General features: G+C 40.4%; 1 protein-coding gene across 5 annotated transcripts in view; it reads left to right on the top strand.

The window, feature by feature from the left end:
• Positions 1-13,378, top strand: part of TNPO1 (transportin 1) — a 115,607-nt gene that overhangs the window by 44,868 nt on the left and 57,361 nt on the right. For 3 of the 5 annotated variants that reach the window (XM_064272972.1, XM_064272981.1, XM_064272978.1), the window contains one exon: positions 9,955-10,068. In XM_064272972.1, coding sequence (XP_064129042.1) covers positions 9,955-10,068 — 114 coding nt within the window. Of the gene's footprint in view, positions 1-9,689; positions 9,822-9,954; positions 10,069-13,378 lie in introns of those variants that run through there. The other 2 variants (XM_064272975.1, XM_064272977.1) reach the window with 2 other exon arrangements.

A 13,378-nucleotide genomic window follows, 5' to 3' on the forward strand; every position in this document is an offset into this window, starting at 1 on the left:
AACTCTTCTGTGAAAGTTTGGTAGAACTCTGCAGTGAAGCCATCCAGGCCAGGGTTTTTTTTTGTTGGGAGTTTTTCGATTACCTTTTCAATATCTTCTTTTATTACAGATTTACTTAGTTGTTCTAGCTCTGTTTGTGTTAGTTTAGGTAGGTAGTGTGTTTCTAGAAATTCGTCCATTTCTCCTAGGTTTTCAAATTTGTTAGAGTAAAATTTTCCTAGTAATCTGGTATGATACTTTTAATTTCAGTTGGGGCTGTTGTAATATCACCCATCTCATTTCTTATTCAGGTTATTTGCTTCCTCTCCTGTTTTTCTTTTGTCAGGTTGGCCAGTGTTTTATCAATTTTGTTAATTTTTTCAAAGAACCAGCTTTTGGGCTGTTAACTCTTTCAATTGTTTTTCTGTTCTCTGTTTCATTTAATTCTGCTCTAATTTTTATTAATTGCTTTCTTCTGGTGCCTGAGGGTTTCTTTTGTCGCTTTCTTTCTATTTGTTCAAGATGTAGGGATGATTCTTGGATTTTGGCCCTTTCTTCTTTTTGAATGTGTGCATTTATGGATATAAATTGACCTCTGTGTCCCAAAGGTTCTGATAGGAAGTGTTTTCATTCTCATTGGATTCTATGAATTTCTTTATTCCATCCTTAATGTCTTCTATAACCTAGTCTTTTTTGAGCAGGGTATTGTTCAGTTCCCAAGTGTTTGATTTCTTTTCCCTGCTTTTTCTGTTATTGATTTCTACTTTTATGGCCTGATGGTTAGAGCAGATGCTTTGTAATATTTTGATGTTTTGGATTCTGCTAAGGCTTGCTTTATGACCTATTATGTAGTCTATTCTAGAGAATGTTCGATATGCACTGGAAAAGAAAGTATACTTGGCTCCTGTTGGGTGGAGTGTTGTATATATGTCTATGAGATCAAGTTGGCTGATTGTGGCATTTAGGTCTTCTGTGTCTTTGAGATTCTTCCTGGATGTTCTGTCCTTCACTGAAAGTGGTGTGTTGAGGTCTCCTACTACAATTGTGGAGCTGTCTATCTCACTTTGCAGTGCTGTTACAGTTTGTTTTATGCATCTTGCAGCACTGTCATTGAGTGTATAAATATGTAATATGGTTATATCCTCCTGGTATAGCAAGAAGTATATTGTCCCTTTACTCATTATATATGTCCTTCCTTATCCTTTGTGGTGGATTTAACTTTAAAGTCTATTTTATCAGAAATTAATATTGTCTCTCATGCTCTTTTTTAACTGTTGTTTGCTTGATGTATTTTTTTCCATCCTTTAAGTTTTAGTTTGTTCGTGCCTCTAAGTCTAAAGTGTGTCTCTTGTAGGCAGCATATAGACAGATCATGTTTTCTCAATCCATTCTGCCACTCTCTGTCTCTTTATTGGTGGATGTAGTCCATTTACATTCAGCATAATTATGGGAAGGTATGAGTTTAGTGCTGTCATTTTGTTGTCTTTTTTTGTGTGTCTTTTTCCCACTTAATTTTTTGTGCTGAATAGTTTATATATTGCCTTTTCCACTTATTGGTTTTTGCTGATTTTGTTTCTGCTGAGTCTTTTTTTTTTTTTTCTTATATTTTATTTTGATGAGCTGGATTGTTAGTCTCCTTTGTGGTTGCCTTAATATTTATCCCTATTTTTCTAAGCATAAATGTAACTTTTATTTCTTTATATTGCCTTGTATTCCTCTCCATATGAAAGATCTCTGACTACATTTCTTAGTCCCTCTTTATTGTTTTAATGTTGTTTTACATAATGACATTGCTGTTTCCCTGTTTTGCGTTTTTTTAATCTTGATTTATTTTTGTGATTTCCCTATTTGGGTTGACATCTGATTGCTCTGTCCAGTGTTCTAGTCTTAGGTTGATATCTGACATGATTGATTTTCTTACCAGAGAAGTCCCTTTACTATTTCAGGTAGTTTTGGTTTGGTTTTTATGAATTCCCTAAATTTCTGTTTATCTGGAAATGTCCTGATTTCACCTTCATATTTGAGAGACAGTTTTGCTGGATATATAATTCTTGCCTGGCAATTTTTTTCCTTCAGTGCTTTGTATAAGTCATCCCATTGCCTTCTTGCCTGCATGGTTTCTGCTGAGTCATCCAAGCTTATTCTTATTGACTGTCCTTTGTAGGTCACTTTTTGTTTATCCCTAGCTGCTCTTAAAATTCTCTCTTTATCCTTGGTTTTGGCAAGTTTGATTATGATATGTCTTGGTGGCTTTCTTTTAAGATCTACCTTATGTGGAGTTCGATGAGCATCTTGGATAGATATCTTCTCATCTTTCATGATATTAGGGAAGTTTCTGCCTACAAATCTTCAATTCTCTCTGTATTTTCTGTTACCCCTCCCTATTCTGGTACTCCAGTTCACTCATAGGTTATTTCTCTTGATGGAGTCCCACATGATTTTTAGGATTTTTTTTTTTTTATTATTCTTTTTTCTGATTTTTTTTCAAATATATTGGTGCCAAGTACTTTATCTTCAGTCTCACCAATTCTGCCTACCACTTGCTCAGTTCTGCTCCTCTGACTTTCTATGGAGTTGTCTAATTCTGTAATTTTATTGTTAATCTTCTGAATTTATGATTGCTTTCTATGGATTCTTGCAGCTTATTAAATTTTCCATTGTGTTCTTGAAAAACTTTTTAATTTCTTCAGCTGCTTTATCTATGTGTTCCTTGGCTTGTTCTGCATATTGCCTGATCTCATTCCTGATGTCTTGAAGAGTTCTGCATATTAATCTTTTTTATTCTGCCTCTGGTAATTCCACAAGGCACCTTTATCCAGAAAATCCCTTGATTCTTTGTTTTGAGAGCTTGTTGAAGCAATCATGGTCTGATTCTTTATGTGATTTGGTATTGACTATTGTCTCCAAGCCATCCATAAGTTATTGTATAAGTTTATGTTCACTTACTATATCCCAGCTTCTTGCTTTATTTTGTTTTGATATACCCAAATAGGTTGCTTGAGTGAGCCAGGTTGATTATTTTCATCTTTGAAGGTATAACATCCTTTCACCAGATGGCTAGAGCTGTCATCAGGTATATCAGCCTAGGAGTCCATTCAATTTTCTTGTGTGGATTCAGCTCAGGTGTCCAGGTGGTTGATCATCAAGTGGCTCTGTCCTAGAGTCTTAGAGGGGCAGGGGTGTTTCGTGTAGGTACCAGTACCTTGTTCCAACAGGAGGTCACACTTTGAGTGAGGCAGGGGGCTGATAACAGTCCCCTGAGTGTCTATGAGGAAAATGCATCCTTGTTTCCTCGAACGCACACACGTGGCTGGGTTCTACAGATGGACCATGGGCACCCAATGCTTTTGGTTGTAAGGAGAAAGATGTACCAGTTATCCTTGGACCCCTGTCGTGGGTGGCTGCGTGACGTGAGTAGAGCTACCAGTCCTTAGGCCCCTGATGTGGGTAGGCGAGGACCCTGTTTAATAGGTAAAGCAGTCTCAAACATCAAACACCCATCTGTCCACCACGCAGCTGAAACAGTTGCAGTCTGGCAATAAGGGCCTATTCTCCTGAAATAGGCCTACAGAAATCCATACAGGGGGAAGTGTATTCAAAGTCCACAGACCGTTTATGCCTGGACGGGAGCTCTTTTGTCCCGAGCTCCCCAGGTTAGTGGAGCTGGCAGAGTATCTTTTCCCCTAACTGTGAATTTATTCCTTCTTCAAGGCCGGGAGAATGGGTTAGAGTGCTCACCAGGGCCTATCTCAGGCCCAGGGAAATTGACAGCCACTGAAGCCGGCTTGGGGGCTCAAGGCGCGGTAAAATTTACGCAAGTACTTAGCTTTTGCCAAGAGCGCCATTCTCTCGTTCTGAAGGTGTGAGTAGGCAGTGCAGCTGGCTGTTTCTCCCTGAGGAAACTGCGGCCGAACACTACCACCAGCCCGCAGCAGTCGCTCCCAGGAATGGTGCCTGAGGGTTCCCGGGGATTCAGGTCCAGCAACTCCTCTCTGCTTCTGAACCGTCTCTCCCTCCCCCTGCTGCTCAGTCCATTTGCTAACTTTGTCTCCTCCAAGTCTTCAATTTTTAATACCTTAATTTTTGGTAGTATTTTGGCTCTTTATGAAGCATAAGAGAGCCCTGATGGTGCAGTGGTTAAGCACTTGGGTGCTAACCAAAAGGTCAGTGATTCAAACCCACCAGCAGTTTTGCAGGTGAAACATGTGGCAGTCTGCTTGTGTAAAGATTACAATCTTGAAAACCTTACGGAGCAGTCTTATGGGGTCACTGTGAGTCAGAATCGACTCAGTGGCAAGAAGTTTTGTTTGGAGCCCTGGTGGTGCAGTGGTTAAGAGCTCAGGCTGCTAACCAAAAGGTCGGCAGTTTGAATCCATTATGTGCTCCCTGGAAACCCTATGGATCAGCTTGACTCTGTCTTATAGGGTCCCTATGAGTTGGAATGGACTGGATGGCAAGAGGTTTGGTTTTTGTTTGGTAAGAAGCCTGACTGTCTTTCCCTAACAGACTAGAACTCCAATTTAAATGTAGATTGGGCAGTTAGGTCTTCCTGTGACTTCTCCTGCCCCTCCAGTGATTTCCTACATCGTGGCCTAATTTTTTATCTTTATTTTTATGATGATACTATGCTTTTTGTGGAAACCCTGGTGGCGTAGTGGTTAAGTGCTTCAGCTGCTAACCAAAAGGTTGACAGTTCAAATCCACCAGGCGCTCCTTGCAAACTCTATGAGCGCAGTTCTATTCTGTCTTATAGGGTCGCTATGAGTCGGAATCCATAAGACGGCAGTAGGCTTTTATTTTGTTTTGGTTTTATGCTTATTGTAAAAATTACGATAATGCTGAAGATGACCTCCTTCCCCACCTCTATTTCCCAGGAAGACTTATCTTTTTTCCCGATTTTTATTTTATTGTGTCTTTTATCAGTTTAAAATCATTCACAAGCCTTCTGTTGACCTTAGGATAAAATCCAAACTTCCTAACATGGTCTCTGAGGTCCTCCTAGCCCCTGCCTTCCTCTCACTATTGCTTTTTAGTAATTCCTATTGGACCTCAGCTGAAAAGTCACTTCCTCAAGGAAGCCCTTTCCTGACCTCCTAACTGGTTTAGCATGATATTCTCACAGCCCCTTGCACTTGCCTACCATAGGTATTCACCGAGGCAGTACTGCTCTCTGGAGGTGTCCCAGTCATTGGGAGGAGTCCCTAGTGGTAAAAATGGTTATTGTGCTCAGCTGCTAACAAGAAGGTTGGAGGTTCAAGTTTACCCTGAGGCTTTGCATGAGGAAGAGCTGATGATCTACTTCTGAAAAATCAGCCATTGAAAACACCTATGGTGCACAGTGCTATTCTGACACACACAGGGTCTCCATGGGTCTGAGCTGACTCTATGGCAACTATTTATTTTATTGGTATTTAGGGGGTGGGCTCAGGGGTGCTAGATGTTCACCATAAAGAATTGTCCCAAGCCCTGCATGATTTTTGAATGCCCCTCTTGACAGTCACATAGGTGAAAAAATCTGTTTAGAGTTTTCAGAGCCTAGAACCTAATGCAATTTTACATATAAACATGGAACTTTCCGCAGTGTTTTCACATATGTTGAATATTCCAGGAATAAAACTACGGTGTTATTGAGGGAAGATTGTACTTTGTTTTATATTTGGAATCCTACCAAGAGTTGTTCACCACTTTGGAAGATTATGTCATTAATGGCAACATTTATCACACTCATAGTGATTCAACATATAGGTGGAAATACCTGACAACTCAGTAAATATTCGTTTGAATTTAATTGAAATTAAAAGGAAAAAAGCTATGAACCAGATCAGGGTGAGGGAAGCTCTTCTCCTTTCTCTGGCAGAATATATTTGCTTTCCTCTCTCTTCCTATTGTACTTCATTCATGTACAGCTGTGATACAGCACAGCTATCTCTCACTAAATGACAACTTCTGAGGGCAAGAACTGTATTTTACTTAACTTTGAATCTCCAGTGCCTGCTAAGTACATGGTAGTTACTCAACTTAATGTTTATTCAACTGAATTAATTGCAGTAATAGTATTTATTCAACAAATACTTGTTCAGTCAGACTCTGCTAGGCAAAGAGGGCAAAAAGACATGGTCCCTGCTCTCAAGAAACATATGATATAAGACAAACCTTCAAATAATTATAACACAATATGACAGGTTCTAGAATGCAAATAGGTATAAACTATAGATCCGTAATGAGAAAAACACTTAGCCTTGTGGGGAGGTCCGGAAATAATGTTGCAGAAAAGAAATAGTATCCAGCATCAATATAGTACCAAAAAAGACTCTCAGTAAATATTTGGAAATTGAGAAAATGAGTATAGCTGTGAAGACTGAGATAAGGTTTGCCAGATGGTCATTAAAAGAGGGCATTCCAGACAGGAAATCTCCCATTCAAAGGCTTGGAAGTATAAGAGGCACAGGTAGTATTGCTGGAGCATAAAGTTGGACGTTGAATTGCAGGAGATATAGCTGTCCTTGGAGGTGATGGACCAGGTCAAGAAGAGCCTTTTTCCATGAAAATAATTTACATTTTGTCTTGCAAGTAATATAACAATTAAAACTACCATTTTTCAAATCATACTGTGTGCCAGGTACCTATAATTCTATTACAGTTTGTATATTCTCCGGGACAATGAAAAAGGAAGACAGAAGAAGTGATGCATTCATATTGTGGCATTGTGAAGAATGTTGAATATACTGTATACTGCCAGAAGAATGAACAAATCAGTCTTAGAATACAACCAAAATGCTCCTTAGAGGTGAGGATGGCAAGACTTTGGCTCACATGCTTTGGGCACATCATCGGGAAAGACCAAGCACTTGAAAAGGACATAATGTTTGGTAGTCAGTGAAAACGAGGGAAACCCTCAGTGAAATGGACTGACATACCATCTGCCAACAATGGACTCAGACATACCAATGATTATGAAGACAGAATAGGACTGGGGAGTGTCACCATGAGTCTGAGCCATCAACCAACAGCAACTAACAACAATATATTCCCATTTTATAGTTGGGAAACTAAAGCTCAGAGAGGTAATGAACTTGACCAGGTTTTCACAGCTACTAAGTGGAAGAACTAGGATTCAAACTTAGGTCTGCTGAGTCCAGAGCTGCTGTTTTTTAAATTATATTTTTCAGCCTCTTGAACTCTATGGGGCAGTTCTACCCTGTCCTGTAAGGTCGGTATGAGTTGGCATCAACTCAGTGGCAGTGGGTTTGGGTTTGAGCAGGAAACAAGCTAGATATACTTTTTTCAACCAGTCTGACTTCTTTACCTCACATCATTCTCATCTAGCAAATAGCAAAATCAAAGTTGTCTTATAAATTTAAGTTCTTAACAATTTGGGACTCTTGAATAAATATTAGTCTTCTAAAAGGCTACTTCTTACTCTGGTGTCATCTTCTGTATAGATAGTTCTTTAAATAACATGAGACAGCTCTGGTGGCACAATGGTTAAGCGTTCAGTTGCTAACCTAAAGGTCGGCGATTCAAACCCATCAAGCAGCTCTGTGGGAGAAAAGGCGGGGAGTCTGCTTCTGTCAAGATTACAGCCTTGGAAACCTTACATGGCAGTTCTGCTCAGTCCTGTAAGTCCTACGAGTTGGAATCGACTCCATGGCAATGGGTTTACAGGTATGAATTGCATAACTGCTTTTAGGAAGTAAGTTGATAATAACTTAAAATTTTTTAAATACACATACTTTTTGGCCTAGTAACCACACTGGGTTTCTGCTACCTTGTAGGGACATTGGTACAAGAATATTTTTTGCTTTGTTGTTCATAGTGGCAAAAAGTAGAAGCAGCCTGGAAACCCATCGGGGAATGGTTGAACAAATAATGCTCTGTCCAATTCTAAAGACCAATGTGCATCCATTAAATGATGGCTATGCTATATTACTTGTTAAAAAAAAAAGTTATAGAGAATGTAATATAGTATGTAGTGTACTATATATATATATTTTTTTTTTTTTTAGGAAAAACTATGGGAGTAGAGAACGGTAGAGGACTCATCAAAACTGATGAAACTGATTCTCTTAGGGATGTAAGATTGGAGGGAGGATTGAGTTAACTTTCCTTGTACAACCATGTTGTTTGATTTGTTATAATAATATGGTTTTGTAACTTAAAAAAAGTCTTTCAAGAAAAAAGGAAGGAGGAGAGAGATAGTGTTAGAAATTAAAATAGGGATTACCTTTGGGAGGGGTGATGACTAGCAGTGGGCACAGGAGAGACCTCTGGGTTCTGGTAATCTTGAGCTGGGTATTGGTTACACAGGTGTGTTCACTTTGTAAAAATCTATCTAGCTGGATGCTTATAATTTGAACACTTTTGTTGTATATATCAATAAAAAGGTTATAAAAATAAAATGTGGCACAGCAATCCAGTGGACTACTATTTTTTTTAATATTTTCACGAATATTTAATGATATACGAACTTGGGCAATACACAAGACAATCCCATTATTATAGAATAGAATATTCAAACACACAGACTGAAGACTGGAATCAAAACAGTACAGTATTATTAATAGGTGTTAGGTACAAATGATGTTTTTGTTTGTTTTAAGTAAGACCTTTGCTGTGTTGGGTTGTTTAGAAAGTCAATAGAAGGTGGTGAACAAAGCCAGGTTGGAGGATATTAAGTAGAAAAAAGAAGGAAGGGAGCAGAATGGGCATAAAGAAAAACAATGCTAACTAGAGAGGGCCAATCAGGTCGGTTTTTTTTTTTTTTTTTTGGTTTTAGGGAGGGACTTACACTAATTTCTGCTGTCAAACTATCATGTAGTAATAGAGCCATATTAAAAAGTCTTCTTTATCAAACTCAGTTTGATTTTTATGAATTCTTTATGCTTGATGCTTAAGTTGTGTTGTTTTTGTTGAAGCATGTAGCTTAAAAGTAACTGTCATTGATATAATAGTTTCAATTGACTGTAGCAAATGCAACTGGTAGTAGCTCAAATCTATATTCTCGTCCTGATCTTTACTAATTAATTGGTAATTTGCTCAGATATTTTTGTGCCTTAGTTGCCATATGAGGACAAATAATAACTCACCCGGTTGCAGTGAGAATAAGTGAGAAAATGTATGTGAAAACATGTTAATAGAATTAAGCAGTATCCATTTGTAAAGTTACATTATTTTTCTTGTCTTCAGCCCAAAGAATAGTTGGGGAATACAGTTATTTCGTGATGGAATTTATTTCACTTAAGTGAAGTTTATAAAGGAATGTATTTTTTTCAGTCCATTCTGCCAGTGTTGCCTTTAACATTTTGTGAGGTGTGGGTTGTGATTGCAATGCATCATTGATATTTTGGACTAAATATTAATATTTAGTGCTTTATATATCAAATTGAAATAAAAACATTTTTATTGTTTCTCACTAATTACTGTTGAGCTGTTAGAGGAATGTCAGCCTTTTCCTCCTATTTCAGTCATTCTCATTTCAGTTTGTTTACTTAAAATAATGAATAACCAAAACCAGATCTCTTCAGGTGTTTCGCAGTGGTTTTGATAAGGACTTGGGGACTTTTGATTAGCCCTTAAGTCGGTGTAAGTCTTCTGGACAGAACTAGAGTTGGGTTGGGTTGGGTTGGGCTGGGCTGGGCTGGAGGAAACTGCGTTGCACTAGGACCCAGGGGGCTCCCGTGAGCGGATCTTGGGGCCAGATTGCAAATTCGCGGTGACTCAGTCTGGTCGGCTCCTTGAGCTCGGCGGCCGCGGCAGCAGCAGCAGACGTTGGCGGCCGAGCTGCTGGGAGCAGTTCCGCAGGGTTTTACCGTCCGAGGCTTCCTTCGGGGCACCCCAGGCAGGTCCGAGGCGTCTGGGGAGGGCAGGGGTCGTTCTAGCGGGGCGAAGGGGGTTGTTGGGCGCGGGAAGCCCTCGGGCCTGTGCACGGGGAGTAACATTTGCTCCGTCTCTTCCTGTGTCTGGCTTTATTTGCAGCAAACCAAGATGGAGTATGAGTGGAAACCTGACGAGCAAGGGCTTCAGCAAATCCTGCAGCTGCTGAAGGAGTCCCAGTCCCCAGACACCACCATCCAGAGAACCGTGCAACAAGTATCCTTTCCGAGGCCTCGCCGCCGCCCGCACAGCTCGCCCCGCGCGGCGGGCCCGCTCTCGGCGGCCGGGTGGCCCCGCCGCCCTTCCCCCCCTCCCGCTCCCGGCTCCTCCTCCCTCCCGTCCGCGGGGAGAGGCCCGGCCGCCCGCCGCCGCTGCCAGACTCCTGGCGCACGCGGCCCTCGTGCCCGAGCCGGGGGCGCCGCGGCGTGGGGCTCGCGCGGCCGAGGCCTCCGGCTTCCGGCCCGCCGCCGGCGATCGCAACATGTGCGCGGGCCTGGCCGCCACGTCCCCGCCCGCCCCTGACCTTTCGAGGGTGTGGAGAGCGGAGCTGTCGGGGGCGACCCGGGTGCTGGCGCGGGCTCCGGGCGCCCCGGGCCCACACAATGCGCCTCGGGGGGTGGCGACTGTGGGCCGAGCGAGAGGCCGGGTGGAGGGCGCGGTGTGCGCGGCGCTGCTCGCCGGCCGGTCAGCCAGAAATGGGGTGGAGCTGGCGCGGGGTTTGAACTGCCGCCGCTTCTGGCCTGGGTTTTTTGTTTTTTTGGTTTTTTTTTTCCCCCCCCAGTCCCTTGTCCTAAAAGGACTAGAGACCTAGAGGTGGCAGAAAGGGGTCTCTGTTCAGGCCTCACCCTGGGACTGCTCGTCTTAACAACACCTGTTGTGAGCTCCCTGGCTCCCAGTGAGCTTTTCTTTTTAAAGCTTTGGCTCAAGACTGACTGCTAAACTATATAAGTCTTAATGAGTTTGCTGGTGTAGCGGCCGTATTGCTATATTTTACAGACAAAAAGTTAAGAAGCAAAAGCCTCTGTTAGGTGCGCTTTCTGCAGTACCCTAAACTGGACAAATGGAGAGCCCTGTTGATTGGATCCAGAAAAGGAAACAAATTCACTCATCGTAAATACCTTTTTGCCTTTATTTTATGCTCACAGAAGTTAATTCTTGGCGGGGGGGGGGGGAACTTTGCTACTTTTGCAGAAAAATCTCCTGGTTTTTATTAATATGGAATTTATTAAGTAAGCATTTATTAGTGTTTTTAGGTTTGTTAAAGGTAAAACGCCATAAAGGTGAAGTTACATACAATTACATAGAAGCTCAGATAAATAACTTTCTAAGACGTAATGCATCACGTAACTTGAAAACGACAGTAGATGAGTAAGTACTTAGCTTTTTGGCTAATATGCTGCTTATTTAAAAATTGAGGGGTTAATGATTAAGGTCTGCTTGTTTATTTTGTGTTTTTTTTTTTTTAAGTCATTTTTTTTTAGTACTGCTAATACTGAGGGAAGAATAACAGTTCTGGGGTGTGTTGGAGCTTGTATATGAAATTCTTCTACGATTCAGTCCTAATTTGTGTTTTTGTGCCAGCAGCTTTAGGAGTGATACAAAACCTTTTGACATCTGACTTATAGCAGCCCTGTGGGTCAGTGTAGAACTGACCCGTAGGGTTTCTAGGGAGTGGCTGGTGGATTCAAACTGCCGATCTTCTGGTTAGCAGTCTGAGTTCTTAATGTAGAAGTTGATATTTAATGTATTAAAAGTATTACGTGACAACTGTTTGTTTCTAAAATTCACCAAGCCCAGAACCACATTGTAATTTCTTTTTTAGCGCTATATATCATAATTTCTTTGATATATATGTGTTAAGTACCGTTTTTGTATCCAGTACTCTGGTGGTGCAGTGGCTAAGATAGCTCAGCTGCTAACCAAAAGGTCGGCAGTTCGAATCCATCAGCTGCTCCTTGGAAACCCTATGGGACAGTTCTACTCTGCCTTGTACGGTCACTATGAGTCGGAATCTACTCGGTGGCAACGAGTTTGGTTTTATTTTTTGTTACTGTTTTTTTTAGGGTGCTTGGGCTATGTCACATTTACAGTTTATTTTGTGTGCCTGATAGAGGGAAACCTTATTAAAAATGTGCAGTGCGTTCTATCTTTGAAGTGCCTAATGATGACTTTGTTTTTGTGTGTGTGTGTGTGTCGTCTTAGGACAGAATGTATTTAAGTATTGTTTTTATGTAGGCTTGAGCACTTTTGAAAGACCGTTATAATATTATGAATACATACCTCAGGTTGTAAAAAAGTAAGCCTTGTCAGGATGTATTTATGAAAATATTTAGTAACATGTCAGCATGCTGTTAATCTTAGCCATTCACTGAAACAAGAAATCACTTGTCTGTGTTTTTCTGGTCATAGAAAGTAGTTACACCTTGGAATTTTACTGGAGAATGTATTTTACTTGTTAATTACATTCTGAGCTCTGTAAACATTGAGAGTATTCAAATATGGGATAAATAGCTAACGTGTATATCTAAAGTGTTTAGCATGGATTTAATCAGAAATTTAGGTCAGTTGAGTAAAAACATTTGAATCTTTTCCGTGTTAAAAAACACAGTTGACAGGCATATTAGGAGTTTGAGAATCAAGACATGAAGAAAGATGTAGTAGAGCATTATGTCACTGTTGCCTGCTAACAGCAATGAAATACCTACAAGTGTGTGTCACTGGACGTGTTAGATCTTGGGGAAAAACAGTTGTAGAACTGTTGTAATAATCTCATAATGCTGGCTCTTTATGGTAAGATTTGGTAGGTGGACTTTTACATAATGGCCTTTTATCTTTATTTTTTGATCTCTAAGGAACAAATGAGTCTAATGAAAGTTCATTGTTTTGTTTTGGTTTTTTTATTTAAAAAATCTGTTTTGTTAATTTCTATAAATGATCTTTAACTCTAAAAGACTTGTTTTTTCTTTGGAATGCTTTTCATTTTTGTCATTATTTATACTTGAATACCTTTCTGGTCAAAACATTTTAAAGTTCAAATAAATCATAATTCTGGTTTGAAAATTTTGCTGTGTTGAACATGCAGAAGCTGGAACTTCTGTTGTATTGACTATAATTGATATCTTAGTATAATTTTAATGTTTCAATTACAAAGCACCTGAGAAGTTTAAGGAACACTAGTGTGTTCTTAGGAGCCCTGGTGGTGCAGTGTTTAAAGTGCTCACCTGCTAACCAGAAGGTCAGCAGTTCAGACCCACCAGCCGCTCAGCAGAAGAAAGCTATGGTAGTCTGCTTCCGTAAAGATTTACAGCCGCCTTGGAAACCCTCTGGGACAGCTCTACTCCGACCTATAGGGTCACTGTGAGTTGGAATCCACTTAACTGGCTAGGGGTTTGATTTGGGTTTTGGTACTGTTTTCTGGGATAGTGTGTTAATAGTCAGATTTAATAAGCTTATTCTTAGTGAAGAATTCAAGGCTAAAAATACCACAAAGGGATTCTTGATTTTAGTATAAAAATTGATTTTAGTG

The sequence above is a fragment of the Loxodonta africana genome, chromosome 2 (genome assembly GCF_030014295.1).
Source record: "Loxodonta africana isolate mLoxAfr1 chromosome 2, mLoxAfr1.hap2, whole genome shotgun sequence".
Taxonomy (NCBI): domain Eukaryota; kingdom Metazoa; phylum Chordata; class Mammalia; order Proboscidea; family Elephantidae; genus Loxodonta; species Loxodonta africana.